Here is a 14,828-nt window from a genome sequence, read left to right as displayed (position 1 = left end):
TTTGCTGTAACAGTAAAGGAATTCCCACAATTAACAAATTCTTAAAGAATTCCTGTATTGACATATTCCTACACATGCACAAGACAATCTCCTGAAGTCAGAGCACTCCTCCCCCCACCAAGTATTATTTTTTTCCTTTTTTAAAGCTCATGTTTACTGTATACTATCTTTCAATTTGATTTGACGTGATACAGGACATGAACTACATACATCCTCCCTAGTGCTGCCAAGAGGCACCCTTTAGAATAGTGTTTCAAGTCCTGATGAATGTCAGGGAGGCACAGCCTCAGGGTCAAACCACTGCTAAAGTCACTAGTTGATGTTGAGATCACACCAATGAAAACATTTTTCTATGCTAACTGCTCCATAATACACTTTCTCACTTGTTACACGCAGCTTCCCTGCATAAAGGACTTTCAGCATGCACCAAAGAGGTACTTTGATAAGCATCCCAACATGCAATAGGATCCCTTCCAGAAAGTTTGAAATTAATGTGTTTGAGCCAGCAAGAATAAGCAATTAAACTTTTATTCATGATCATTTACATATGACTAAAAATGTTCACCACAAAATGCAAACTTTTAGTTATCTTGTATTTAGCAGTGAAAATAGTCATCTCTTCATAGTAAAGCACCAAGGAGCACATCATAGAACAGTCAGAAACAGATTCCATGTTTTCCCCCCTCACAATGTACATGACAAAAGGTGAAGATTTTATAAAAGTCTAAAAGTTCCAGAAAAAATTTAGTCACCTGAGTGCTTGGCAGGAACAGTATTATTTCATAGCAGTTACCTTTTTCTGCCCTTTTTTTTTTTTTTTGCAAAAAACAGCTACTCTTCACAAAACTGAGACAGACATAATTGAGCCAAACATTGGGTTTCATGTATCACCTGAAATTTTCAATGTGAGCCAAGACAAGAGAACAGTTTGCTAGTAGCAGCATCTACAACAACTATAAGAGAAGATGTCAAGAGGAAAGGGGAAAAAAAGTCAGCTCATTATAGCCTGATTGGTAGGGACCAATCACTTATGGGCACCAGTACCTACTACTCCAACTCTGCTTTTTTTTTATTACATTTAATTAGCATTTCATTCAAACATACTACATTTAAGACAACATAATTTTTAAGTTAATTGAAGTTGTGTACATGGACAAATACATGTACACAGTTTTGGTAGTCATTTAAAGCTGTAAAATTTATAAGTAATGGGGTCCATAGGACTCTCTTTACAGGTTAAAGAGAAACAGAATCAGAGTGTTACATACAAACCAATATTCTAACACAGAAACCCATACAGTAATCAAATAATTCATTGGAGAATAAAATTGTTATACAAAAAGAAATGCTGCCTCTTTATCCCTTCAGAACAGCAAATAAGAAGGCAACATTAAGAAAAGTGCACAGCAGAAAAGAATTGTTCAGTTTTCTGAAAAAGTTGAATTTTTCTTCAGACATCAGGCTTTTGTCTGGGAACATACTGGGTTAGGATTGCTTATATTCTCTCCCAGATCAGTCTCTTCTTGCATTAGATCTCTGTAAGGCGCTTACTCCGACATGTAGGAACGATACATCAGGGCCACAATAATTGCTGCTATTGCCGGGATCACCCAGTTGGACCATGAACTAGAAGGAAGTTTTTGAAACAGAAGTTTAGGAAGCGACAACCAACAAGTTTAAAAAGTCATTATTTAAAGAAGTTCTTTCTCCCCACTCCAACAAATATTTCAAAGTTAGGGCAATAGAACACCTGGGCTGGCCAGTAATACCCTAGTCAAGTAAAAAAGCTTGTACCATTATAGTTTATACTAGACCTCACCAGAAGTTTGCTTACTAGAGAAGAGTAAGACTGCAGACAGGTTTAAAGTCATGGCGTGCTGCCCAAAACATCATTGATTCAAAAGCCATTTAAATAGCAGCATCAAATGACACTTTCAGGCACCCACGCTCCCCACCTAGAGAGGCACGGATGGAACAACTCCCTTGAGCTTTCAGCAACAGACAGTTGTCAGCAGCACGTACCTATAAAAGGTTTAATTCAGTGATATTCCAAAGTGGTCTCCCAGTTCTGACAGATTTTCCACCTTACAGACAAACAATCCCCTTACTTTAAAATTTGTTGTAACTGTTGCATCTAAGGGAAGTGTTGTGTCCATGTCAGTAAAAAAGTTAGCAATGGCATCATATACCTTCTATTCATCTGGTAGCCTCCAGAAATAAAGGCTTGTGCAACAGAAACCATTTGGTAGATACTGATACACATCAATGAGGGGAAAAAAAATTAGCTAGTAAGCTAACATGCTCATAGAGATGCCAACATGGCCTTTATGTAGAACAGAATTTTCATACACCATCTTCTGACAGCAGGTAGAAGCTGTTCAGCTTTCTAAGCTTCAGAAACATAAACATGAGGAACTTCAAGTTTGACTTCAGGTGTCATACTATACCTGGAATTGGACTGAGTAGTGGTAATAAGAGTTTCCTGGAAAGCAAAGCACAAAAAGATACTTACATTAGGCAGACACCCCTTCTCCATCTTAACTAGCTCCTCAATTTCTCAAAACTCATTAAGTGGGACTAATGTAAAAACAACTCAGTACATTGCATTGGGAAAGCATTTTCTCAGAATTCCTGTAACAGGCTATTGTATTAGAAGCTAGCAGCAGTTTCTGTAGTCAACACCACATCAGAACTTAAAAAAAATATGATCACAAGGAATTTTGCTGCAAGTTTTTCATGAAGTTATTTCTTATATCAAACCTACATACAGAAAGCTACTAATTAATAACCCTTGTGGATATAAAATTCAGTATTTTAGCATGGTATTTCAGACCCCGTAAGAATCAGTTACAGTTGCTTCTAATACTGATATGGACTTCTTGTTCAGTTTGCGTAGAAAAAGAAGCACTACAAGATCAAATCACAGCTGGGTACACACGCACAATTTACATGAAGATTTAATTAGTTTGAATACTACTAAATGCACATGTCCCTAAGCGCACTTAAAAGATCTAAGCATTAAAACTGTACTTAAGTTTAGTGATACAAGGTCCATCATTCATAAATGAATTGCTTCAGTATCAGAATATTTGCAATTCATTTACAAAATGAAAGATTCCTAACATCCTCTCATAGGTTCAAACAGACTACAAGCACCCAAATCATCATAGATTTACCTGTGACAAATACCATGTTCACAAGAATAAGACTCGGTGATTACATCTACATGAGTTTTGTTAACATACCTATGAAAAACTAGTCCCAAACCTGACAGCACAGCACAGCTTGCACCCACATTATCAAGGCTAACACCTTCCACAACAGGCTCCCCACATCCAGCACCAGGGGATGGTTCCCCACATACCAAGACAGTAAGAGCAATACAGCCCAGGGCATCAAACCTGTTTTTAAACACTGTGCCACTGGACATGTACACTGAGGGTACTTTAAATACAGTGGAAGGACAAGAAGGACATTTGAAAGCACAAGGCCTCCTGACAGCTCCTCGAGAGCCAGGGCACAGGGCCTAACCTGTCATGTTACCCACCCAGACTGCAAAGTAAAGTGAAACTGTCTTATCAGCTGCACCCACATGTCCTGCTGGAGGAAAGTGCTCCAGCTTCCTTCTGGAATCACAGAACACACGCATGTCAGTGTAGATAATTATGACCAGCACTAAAACAAGGGAATAAACCAGATAGGAGTGTAGTAAAAAGTCATTTGGATACATCTTAACTCCCAATGGACCACGCTTTGGCCAAACTCAGAATAAGTACTTCAGTTTATTAAGTCCCTGTAAGCTTAATTGAGGGATTGTATACTGCAGCTTACACTGGGCTGTGTTTCTCGGTTGCATTTATGGCTGCTGCTCTTCCAACTTAAGTGTAAACTATCCTGAATTTCAAAAGAAATCTGAATAGCAGATGTTATTCTTGGCGGGAAGAAGTTCTGAACTGCAGTAATGACTCTTAATGGTGTACTAGTTCCAGTCCTTAATTCAGAATTGCTATATTGAATATTTCAGCATATATATTTAATTTTTTTCTTTCCTTTAACCTATTCATATTATAAGATCTTACAAAAGTGATTGTTTAAGATAATCTCTCATAAGATCCTACTCCACTTCATTTAAAAATAATCTTCAACTATTTCCTAAGCACACTGCTGTACTGTTAAGCCAGCCCCAAACAAGCATCCTCTAGACACACACAGCAGCAGCAGCTGTACATAGTAATCTCCGAAGCACGTGCTCCTTTTAAAAGGGGCATCTGAGTTTTTTGAGTTTGATAGTCCAGTGCCAACACAACTTCATTCTACTAAAGACAGGAGAAAAAAAACCTATAAAGTATGTGCAACGCTGCATTGACAGGACACTCAGCAAAATCTACCAAAACAGGAAGCAAACAGCATTTTCACCTTGAAAGGGTTCACAATTGCAAATCAACTAATATATAACACAGCAATCAAATGCCTCTACATTCTCTATCTGCCACTGTTATCAATATATTGTTCAGCATCACATTTTTTCCCTACAAACACTTATTAATTTAATCCACTCTGTCAATAAATGCATATTTTTTTCTTAAACTAAATATTAGAAAACCATTGACTGATTCTAGAGTCATGTTTCTGCTATAGTGTAATGCCTCACACTTAGTAACCTCTTGGTTCAAAACCACACACATTTTAAAAAAAACAAACAGCTAATAGGAAGAATAATTCCAAGTCAGATCAACAGATTTAGGAGATTTATGACCTGAAACACCACTTAAATCAAGCTGAATTATTTTTGCCTCTGGGGATATACCATTTACAGGTGGACACTACCCCTCCTAATGCCCAGAAGAAACCACTGCATTTCAAGAAACGCACTTACTGTTGGTTTCTGAAGCTTCCCTCTATCATCCTGCAGGAAAACAAGAAAAGAACATTCAGACGGAGTCCAAAGTCATTAAAAAAAACTATACACCACTAAATTCGGTTTGCAATTTATTCTGTTAATGTGTACCTATTTTTACCTAGGAAACAGACTCGCAAAAAGTAGATGTCAGTGTATGATTTTGAGCTACACAAGATCACTTCCTTAAATAATAACTTCCCAGTATACAATAAAGAAACGAAACCTGAGTCTCCAACATATTTCATTGTTTCTCATGTCCATGGTTTTGTATTTACTGATGTACTGTATTTTCTAAGATTATTCACTGTCTCTGAACAGTACATAACCTTAGCTTATATACTGATTGCAGTTGTATCAGTTTACTTCGACCTAGTCTACTCATTTTAATCAGGCAAAGTCACCTAAATAGTTTTGGTCCAACATCCAGTGAAAATGTCCCAAATTCAAAAACTCATGTTTTACTTGAACAGTCACATTCATTACAAAAAAGCTCAACAGTATATTTTCTTGACAGTACTGTATTTGTACATTGAACTATCAAGCTGTTTGTTTCATATCCAATGAAAGCACACTTGTCCAACAAGGAAGAACCAAAGACATAGCCATGTTAAGAACAACTTCACTGGCATCAGCTGCCATTTGAAATAGAAGACAAGCCTGCAAAGTTAAAAATGTGCATGAGGGATTAATTATTTAGTATTAGAAGCTACACTATTAATATTTATCATGAGAGGACCCAAGACAAACAAGGTCAGGAATCCTACTCTGAAACATGCTACTCAAGACAGTGATGTTTATCCCAAATGTAAGACAAAACAGAAGAGGAAAAGAGAAGAGGCAGGGACAGGCAGTGAAGTAGAGCAGATTGGCGCGAGCAGCCTAAATCTCTAACAAGTGGTTTTTAAACATTAAGATGCAGGAGAGCTTAAATAGGGTTTATCTGAAGGAAGTCAAGGCATCAGCTCTGTAGCTAGAAATAAATCCTTTAAAACGTGAGGCAACAGGAAGACGTTTGTTAAAAGTACAGAAAATGATAAGGACAGTGAAGAAGTGACAGATGATCCAGTGGGAAGAGATCATAAAGAACCCTGACAACTATGAGTAGGGAACACTGATACAGCTCAAAACAGGGAGAGCCAGACAAGGGGGGAGACAGTATCAAACCAGAAGTAAACTGCTGTTGTCTAAACATACATATGAAGAGCCAGGATTATACTTTTAGATCCAGATGGAAGCCTGGCATATGTATTTACAATGATGAAAGCAGCTGTTAGCAATCACTTTGCATATTGACAAAGAAAAGGTCTAGACATTCTGACATAGGACCTTCAGGGGTTATTAAGTCTCATAGAGCTCACAGGGTACACTAGAAGTGGCATGATTCTGTATTCATCTTATTCAAGAACTATGCTGTAAAATATTTCAAAGCAGCAAACTTTCAGGTGTGACCATCCTGACGCTACACTCATCAAATCTCTTCACATTGCAGGGTGTACAATCTATCTGCAGCCTAGGTCTACCCTTACACAGCTGCAGGGCTAGCATCTAACCAGTGTAGCAGCCCTCCTTTATTCTGAAGTGAATTACAGAGAAGTAACTAGATGCAAAGATACTACAGCAGGGGTCCTCAAACTATGGCCCGTGGGCTGGATACAGCCCCCCAGGGTCCCCAGTCCGGCCCCCGGTACTTACAGAACCCCGCTCCCCCTCCGCCCCCCCCGCCGGGGGTTGAGGAGGGAAACCAAGCAGCCACAGATGGCTGCCTGCCACTTCATCCACACGCCGGCCCCCTGCTTAAAAAGTTTGAGGACCCCTGCTCTACAGTAACAGCAAGTACTGGTACTCTCATACTCACCGGATGAAGTTCCCCAACAATAAAGGTTTCTGACAGTTTTCTTGCATCTGTAGAATGGCCAACATCTTCAAAGTTCTCAGTAGCATCTCCCCCAGCTTGCTCCCTAAGGACCTCTTCACCACCTGGGTGCTGTAATTTTTAATGAGTTTGAATTTATTAATGAATTTATTAAAAAGTTACTAAAAGCCACTCCACACTCTAAAAACGTAAATTCTTCATTTCTACATTTCTAAAAATAAAGTTTCCTTGCAAAATCAGCTGCTAGACTTCTAAAAGCAAACATAAAGCTCTCTAGTTGAACAGAGGGTCATGTACTCTCTGAAGCCAAAACCAAGGAAACTAAGTTTGTACTCCTAGAGACTAAAGCATTTAGAACATTATGGGAATCAGTCACTCTTATTAGCCCCACTGTTACCTAAAGATACATTCCATGTTCTCATTTCTGCAAGAAATTTACATTTTTACCCAAATGCTTTCTATAACAAAAGGATAAAGGCAAAAAAGTTTAAGTTGCAGCAAGAATATTCCAGGTAGATCTAACTAAAAAAGCTATTCATAAGAGCAACCAAGCACTAAAACAAGTTGGCAAGGGAGCGTGCAGAATCTCCAGCCTTTGAGGTTGCCTGCACAAGGCACTAAGGAACCTGAACTTAGTTCCAATTTGAGCTGGGGGGGTCACACCAGATAATCATACAATAATTTATTTTGGAAAGGACCCTTAAAGGTTATCTAGTAAGACACTACGTATGAGCTTTCAGTTGTGCTTAAACAGTTACAAGTCACTAGAAAAGCAATTTGGTTTTAGCAGACTAAGGAAACCCAGAACGACATTGCTGATAAAAACCTCACAATGTAAACAAGCTGTCTCCCAGTATATCCTAATGCCTCAACCCATCACCACTCCCTTAACAGAAATCCCTGTTCTCCATTGACTTTTATTCCTCTCCAGGATGCCCTTTTGGGACTGTATGCAGTTCCACATCTTCATCTATCAAATAACTCTGTACATACTGCAAGACATATCACATGTTCTAGTTCAGAATTTTTCCAGCTTCAACTTACTCATCCATACAACAGGTAAGTAACATGCCATAAAAATTCACCACTCAACTTTTAAGTAGGAAACTACTACATAAACACCAGGAATGATTAGGTAAGCAAGTTGAAAACATTTTAGTACTACTGCCTTGGATTAAGGTGACCATGAAGTAAGTTCTAACACTTTACCAGTGACAGAAGAAATAAGTCTTTGGAGCCTCAATTCTGTTCTTAATGTTTCTGACTACAGCATCTAAAGTTACAAAAATAGGAAAAAATTCTACTATTTAGGGTCAACTTGCCTGGAACATAGCGGAACGGAAAGGCCATGCTTAGACAGTATATTAAAGAAATGGCATAAACACTTAGGTTAGTTTAGGGAATTCAGGTTTGCATTTACTTCAAATCCACCATACTAATCTCCCATCAATCCTTCTCTTCCAAAAAAATAAGACTTGTTCATATGGATCAGGAAGACACTATTACTACCAGTTTCCAGCAGTACCAGAACTCCAAAACTGGAATCTTTGCATTAAAGGCAGTTATTTTAATAGATTAAGAAAGTTGCTTTAAAAAAAAAAAAAAGAAACAAAAAAGAACACTTTTTTTTTTTAAAGAGCCAAGATATCACAGCTACAAGGGTAAGGGATCCCTACAATGACTAAGCAAAAGCAAGATTAAGCAATGGATAAAAAAGACTAGGCACAGCAACTGAGCCAAAAAAGGTTAAAAGGGTACACGCAGAGTTAAGATTACGCAAGCAGATGTGCAAATATGGCATGCTCACAGAAATCCTGCCCTTGAATGCATTCTGATAAATATTCAACTGGACAAAAGTTGAAGGCTCACACAAGTTCAGTGCCTTGAAATATACAGCACATCTAAGAAGCTGAACGTGGGTCTAACAGGGTCTCCCAGATATGCCACAACCAAGTCCTTGAATTCCTTCAGCAGCATGGGGTTTTGGGAGGTTGTGTTTGTTTTTTAGTATCATGCTAAAGAATTGTGCTGCCCAAAATAGACTATATATACCCTCTTCTGCAGAAAGAGCTGCAAAACATGCTTAACAAAGACTACATCAACAAGTAGCAAAAGGCACCACAGTTAAACTACCCACAAAGCACCAGTAGCATGAGCAGCATATAGGCACACACTCATGCATTGCAATGAAACCAAACCCTACTCCTACAAGTAGTTAAAACACCAGCTGCTCCAGCAAGTTGTCAAGATCATGTAGTCTGCACTAGTTCCTCCAAAAACTTCACCAACCATCTAAATGGATATCTACTAGTATAACTGCGTCTACATTAAAACTACTTCACAGAGTACTTAAACTACTCTCAGGTTGCTGGTTACAGAACATACACTAATTTGTTCCCAAATCCCTCCCTTGTGCCACTACAAAGCAACCCTGTAGCTACACGGTCAGCTTTTTTCCTCTGTAGAATTAGGTTTTGAGCTAATTAGTAACTTATCCCTCTGTCTACAAACCCATAATATTAGTGTCAACAAAGTGACTATGACCAACCCCCTCAGGAGCTATCACACATGACAGGAAAGGGAAAAGCCACCCAAACCCCTGCCACCACAACTGGAAAACCGGTAGTATTTTTTCCTCATGACAGCAAGACTAAGGTCGAGAGAGTCACACGGAGTTCCCAATTTAAGCCATCTAGCAGATGATGTTGCTACTAACCTACTAGACAAAGTACTTGAAAACTAAACACTTTCCTTTTACATGGCACCTCTGCTTAAAGATGCAAATTTACATTATAGTTGTTTGCAGAGGGCTTGTAATACAAGCAATTAATGAAAAGACTTCACCTCCCCTAACGAAAGGGAGCAACTGTAATATCTCACAAAGGGCAAGAAATTACTTTCCTATCAAAAGCTGAGCATTTTCCATGGTTCGATGAGTTTCTCAAAGGTTGTTTACACAGGGCCTTTGTTCACACTTCTGCCTGGTAAACAAAACTTGCTACCAGATTTTCTACTTTAATGAAAAGCCTCTGGATACACCCTGGAACTGGAAAGCTCCCAAGGCTTACAGAGACAGCGACTGCTAAACTGAAATCCTGCTGATACAAGTAACTGAAGTGTTTTTGCAGGTAAAGTTGTAGTTCAAGGGAAATGAAAAAGCTTTTACTGATAAACTAAGCTGGTCTAGCTCATCCCTAGGACATTCCCAATATAGAAGCATTGATATTTAAGTTACATACCTAACAGAAGTCTGCAGAGAGCCAGCACTAGTACATAGCATAGACTAATTCGTAACAGCGGCACATCGGAAAGTTTTAGATAAAGCAAATAAAGAGTTAAACTCATTGCTCTCATCACACACTTCTGACCCAGATTATTTCATCCTCAACACCTACCACCTCTTCTCCCCCTTGCTAGTGTCATGCAATTTTCTCAGTGTTCCCTAGTTTAAGACACTACTGAAGTATAACTACCCTAATTCACAGTTTCTGCCCCCTCCCACTTCTGGGAAAGTCAGATCTAAGGTCCAGTTTAACTTTGGGGTGATCAGCAAAGGCCTCCACCAGTGGCAGCCTTATAAATTCAAGTTTTGCTTTCTGCACTACAGGGAACAAGAACCAGAAAGGGGCAGCGAAGGAGCCAGAAACACCCAGAGAACCTCAGCTTCATTGTGATAGACTAATACTTGTTTGTTTTAAGGGTACTTTCATGTAGTCTGAAAAGAGCCCTCCAAATTACTTCTACCACCAATTCAAGTTAGAGGACAGAACTTCTGCACTCACGTAAAACTTGAGGAGCTTAGGAGAGTAGACCTCTTTATAAGAGTGTATTTTTGAAAGCCATCATCAGGGGTTTTTTAGACAAAGGGCAAAAGAAATTTCCACTACCTGGGTGCTACTCACACTCAAACAGTTACAGCTTGCAGTGTCTTGCATAGAAGAGTGCTAAGAAGTGTTACCCTTCAAAGCATTTTCAAAGCCTCCTGCAAGGTTCATCAGAGCTTAAGGAAGTAATAACACTGTTTTTAATCCTTAGATTGCAAAATTCTGCAATACAAATTCACATGGTAAGTTGACAAACTTAAAAATGTGCCAGTACCTGCACCTTTTCGTGTTAGCTATTTATTACTTTAAACAGAGAAAGTGCTATGATACTCCTCCACAATACTATCACACTGAACGAATGTAACTTATTGCCACATAGCGGAGAGAACTTTTTTCATTCTGACAAAAGTAAAACAGTATTTGTTTTTCTCCACTTTATTTGATCAGCATTACAAAACAAATTTCGTGGGAGTTGTCCCTTTTGTTTAGAATATAAGTTCATGGTCTATTAAAAAACTCCTATGTTCACTGGCCATGAATGTTTTCACTAAATTTTGAGACCAGCAACAGTTGATGTAACCTAAACAAAAGCCTCTATTAGATTAATATTAAATACATACCATAGTTAGCTCCCAGGACAACATATTTCTCTCAGGCGGAGATGTTTCTATTCTTGCTTCTCTGCCTAGCTTAAGGGATCAACCAAGTTCCTACAAAAGCCATAGAGAGGACTCCCACTGCAATGGCAAGTAGATCGAGACACTGATCATTTAATTCTTGTTTTTATAAGCTCAGCTACTCTTGTTTAGCTCATTAGAATGATGTCAAAGCCTGACTAGTCAGATTGAACTATGAAGAAATATCATCAAGCATTACCAACATACTTAATCCATTAATTGACATTTAATACTATTTATACATGTAATTATCTGCAATGCAGATACAGCCATAAGATACTGCTGTGATTACATGTGCATTTCTAGTAGCTATTTTCCCTTAAATTATGTAGGACCTGAAACTATGAAAAGGTTTCCCATATTTTCTGTATGGGTCCAACAGCCTTTGGATGAAAATGGTAACATACAAGTTTCTGGTCTCAAGAATAGTCTGTCTTGCTAAGAGCTTTCATATACCACACTGCAGAAGCTGATATCTCTTGATTCTTTCTCCTAGAGGATATACTTTGATACTCAAAGAAAATTCAGAAATACATAGTCAAGTTATAAAGTTTCCCTAAGATCTGCATTTAAAAATAAAAGTGCAGTGGCTGGAATCTTCACCTTCAGTAACCCCTAGGACAAGGTGCCAAAAGTACACAATCCTTTACTTCTCCAGCACTTCATCTGTATTTCAAATTCTCTTAAGTCTTGCCCTTAGAAAACCAAGCTAAAGTGGTCACACTGTGCAATGCCTCCACTCCTGTTTAGCCTCACCACTCCCAACACATATACACCATCACCCCCCTGTCCACTTACTAGCTAACTTCAATGAAGTGTTCAGAGAGGATTATGGTTCCCCAAAACAAACAAGTTTCACTAAAATCTACAAGCTTTATGAAGAGACAACAGCTAGACAGAGGAAATACACCCTTTAAGCACTATAATGGAGTGAAAAGCAGCAGCATACTTTCACTTATTAGGTATGAGAGCATCCAGAGTGTCTTTAACACTGAAGCACTGTACAGTTTACAACTTCATAATCATTAAGAAACTATTTCCACAGGTTAAGGCAGTGGCTGGAAAGATCGGTTGTTGAATTAAGAAATGAAACTGGTGAAGCCAGCCTCTGTCCCCAGTTCTTCGCTCCCTAGTAAACTGATACTTTTACCTGTTTACACTTGGAAAGAGCAGGAGTGAGATGATGCTTTAGCAGTGCATCCTCTTTAGTATTACTGGACTTACTTTAGTAGCCTACATTTAATTCTTGAAATATTTTAAGCTTTTCTACTCCTGCAAGAAGTAAAATCTAGTTTTAGCAACAATGCCATTGAAACAGCTAACTTAATATCCACTTCACTGAGAAGTGCTTACTGAAGGAATCAGCAAGAGGCTAGCTCCAATTCCTCCTGTCAGGTGTAAAAGTCTCAGGGTGTCTGACAGCATCGGAAGAATTAGCATATCACTTGATAAAGTAACTGGGTGTCAAAAGCACTCAAAAAGAAAAAAAAAAAAAAGCAAGGTAAGAAAGTGTCCTGTGAAATATTCTTCAATCCAAAGTTTCCATCCCAAAAGTCACCAACACAGTACACATGATGAGATATCCAAGAGTTTTCCTTAGGAGCTTCATTTAGATACTTTGTTGAAAACATGTTGTGCAATCTCATTAATTTGAATAATCTCAGAATATGACCCAGAAATTTCAGCTCCCAAACCAGCCATATTCTATTGAAAATTGTTTAGCATGAGGCTACAGTTTGACCCATATGTACCACAGTGTGCAAGACATCACACAGTTGTCCAAGAAACAACAATTTAACTCCTTACAGACAAACTGAATTCTTTTGATATGCTGCTGAATTGGCAACATTACCCTGAAGTCTGAAATGAAGATGTTCTTGAAGAAATCTGCACAACATAGTGCCTCTTAATATTTACCTATTTAATCACAAGTACTGAAGGAAGAGGCTGTCAGCTTGTCTGTGTAACTAATTACATCCACAAGCTCATTAGACCCTGGGTTTTTGTGGTTTTTGTTTTGGTTTTTTTGTCAAGTGTGTTTTTCTTCTTGTGTTGTGTTAGGTTTGGGGTTTTTTTGGCCCCCATCCTAGAAGTGCTTCTACAATTCTGTATCAATCAAAACTGATCAAGTTTCCAAGAACAGCTACTTCAATTTCTCGGGCTGCATGAAAGAGTGCATTCTCCTCCAGGGCTTCTGTAATGAAATTGACCTTACCCTGACCACATAACTGAACAAATATTTCTGTAACTGCAGATAAGCCAGACCAGGGATAGGGCTAGATGAAAAAGAATTAAGGAAGAGTCAGTAGATCAGTTTTACAATGAAAAGCCAATTTGTGCTGGCACACAGCTTAAGAATGAAATATTACCTGTGTGAATGCTCCCTTTGAAATATTGCATGCCAACTTCTTATTTGCAAAACGCCCAATTTGTACTTTGAATTTCAAATGTTTATTGCTACAAAAGTCAAGATAGGGCCACAGAACTACTGAGGCTTGAATTGTGTCACATCTCTACCAATCTGTGCTATATTCTTAAAGAAATTAATGTAAGTCTACCATAACTTTTTAATTGGATGCTAGATCTTTGCAGATTGGGAAGAACGGCCGCAAGGGAGAAAATTCAAAATATGGCTAATGAATCCTAGCTACGTTTAATACTAACAAAATCTGCCCCGTAGTTGCAACAGAAGAAGGTTTTAGTTCAGTAATGAAAACGCTTATTAGCCACGAGTATCACCGATTACATCAACTGTTAACCATCAGCCTGCGATCAAAACCATCGATCGTTAATCGGGGGGCGGGGGTAGCCAAAGCACAACAGCACAGGCAGGGCGCTCAGCCGGGCCGCTGCTCCCCCCTGCGCCCGGGCAGCGCCGTACGAGCGAAGCCCTGCGGGAGCCTCGGTCCCTGCAGCGGCAGCGAGGGCAGGGGCAGGCGGGGCGCGGCTGCAGCAGCAGGTCACACGCCGCCGGGGGGTGGCACACCCGGCCGCCTCCTGCCCCAGCGGCGGCCCCTGCCCCGCCGGGCCCGCCCCGCCGGCGCCGCAGCCGAGGCCCGGGGCCGCCACACGTCCGTGCCCGCAGAGCGCTACCGCGGGCCGGCCGAGGGCGGCACCCGCAGCGCCCGCCCCCGCCCGGGGGAGGCCGACGAAAGCCCGCAAGGGGCTGCCCCCGGCCGCGGCGCGGGGAGCCCCCGGGGCCAGCCGGCGAGCCCGCACCACACCGCCGGGCTCGGGGCGCGCCGGTACCCGCAGCGTCCCGGCGGCGCGGCGCGGGGCTTCCCCGCTCCTCCGCCCTCCCCGGGCAACCACCTCATCTAGAAACTTGGTGACATCGTAGATACGATGGTGCAGGATGATCCAGGTGCTCTGGCTGTTGTTGTGCTTCTGCACCTCCTCCAGCCGGTAGTAGCGGCCGCGCCACGGCTCGCCCCCGGCCTCGCTGGAGCCCACCATGTCCCCCAGGCACGACACAGCACCGCCACCACCCCCAAACGCGCCGGCTCGCGCAACAGGCTGCAGCCCCACTCCCACCGGCGCACGCCTACGGGAGC

The 14,828-nt window shown here is 40.5% G+C and overlaps 1 protein-coding gene and 1 long non-coding RNA gene across 2 annotated transcripts in view; one reads left to right on the top strand and one right to left on the bottom strand.

The window, feature by feature from the left end:
- LOC121084497 overlaps positions 1-2,441 on the top strand; it is an 18,546-nt gene extending 16,105 nt beyond the window's left edge. Inside the window, exon 4 of the long non-coding RNA XR_005826754.1 lies at positions 2,145-2,441. This is a non-coding gene — a long non-coding RNA (uncharacterized LOC121084497). The remainder of the gene's footprint in view (positions 1-2,144) is intronic.
- LOC121084496 (cytochrome b5) lies at positions 513-14,828 on the bottom strand. Its single transcript, XM_040586010.1, has 5 exons — positions 14,587-14,828; positions 6,756-6,884; positions 4,877-4,906; positions 2,448-2,482; positions 513-1,626 (listed from the first exon to the last, which is right to left on the bottom strand). Exons 1-5 carry the CDS (start codon positions 14,728-14,730, stop codon positions 1,548-1,550), a joined length of 417 nt encoding a protein of 138 aa, XP_040441944.1. The 5' UTR covers positions 14,731-14,828; the 3' UTR covers positions 513-1,547.

Source organism: Falco naumanni, chromosome 3, assembly GCF_017639655.2.
Source record: "Falco naumanni isolate bFalNau1 chromosome 3, bFalNau1.pat, whole genome shotgun sequence".
NCBI lineage: Eukaryota > Metazoa > Chordata > Aves > Falconiformes > Falconidae > Falco > Falco naumanni.
This window is presented reverse-complemented; position numbering and strand designations above follow the sequence as displayed.

What these genes read in the sequence shown, in the direction of transcription:
- LOC121084496 (XM_040586010.1), bottom strand. Translation starts at nt 14,730, where the DNA reads ATGGTGGGCTCCAGCGAGGCCGGGGGCGAGCCGTGGCGCGGCCGCTAC. An exon ending in TCACCAAGTTTCTAGATGAG is followed by an intron (nt 6,885 to 14,586) that starts GTGGTTGCCCGG and finishes TAAAAATTACAG; the next exon opens with CACCCAGGTGGTGAAGAGGT. An exon ending in GGAAGCTTCAGAAACCAACA is followed by an intron (nt 2,483 to 4,876) that starts GTAAGTGCGTTT and finishes TTTGCTTTCCAG; the next exon opens with GAAACTCTTATTACCACTAC.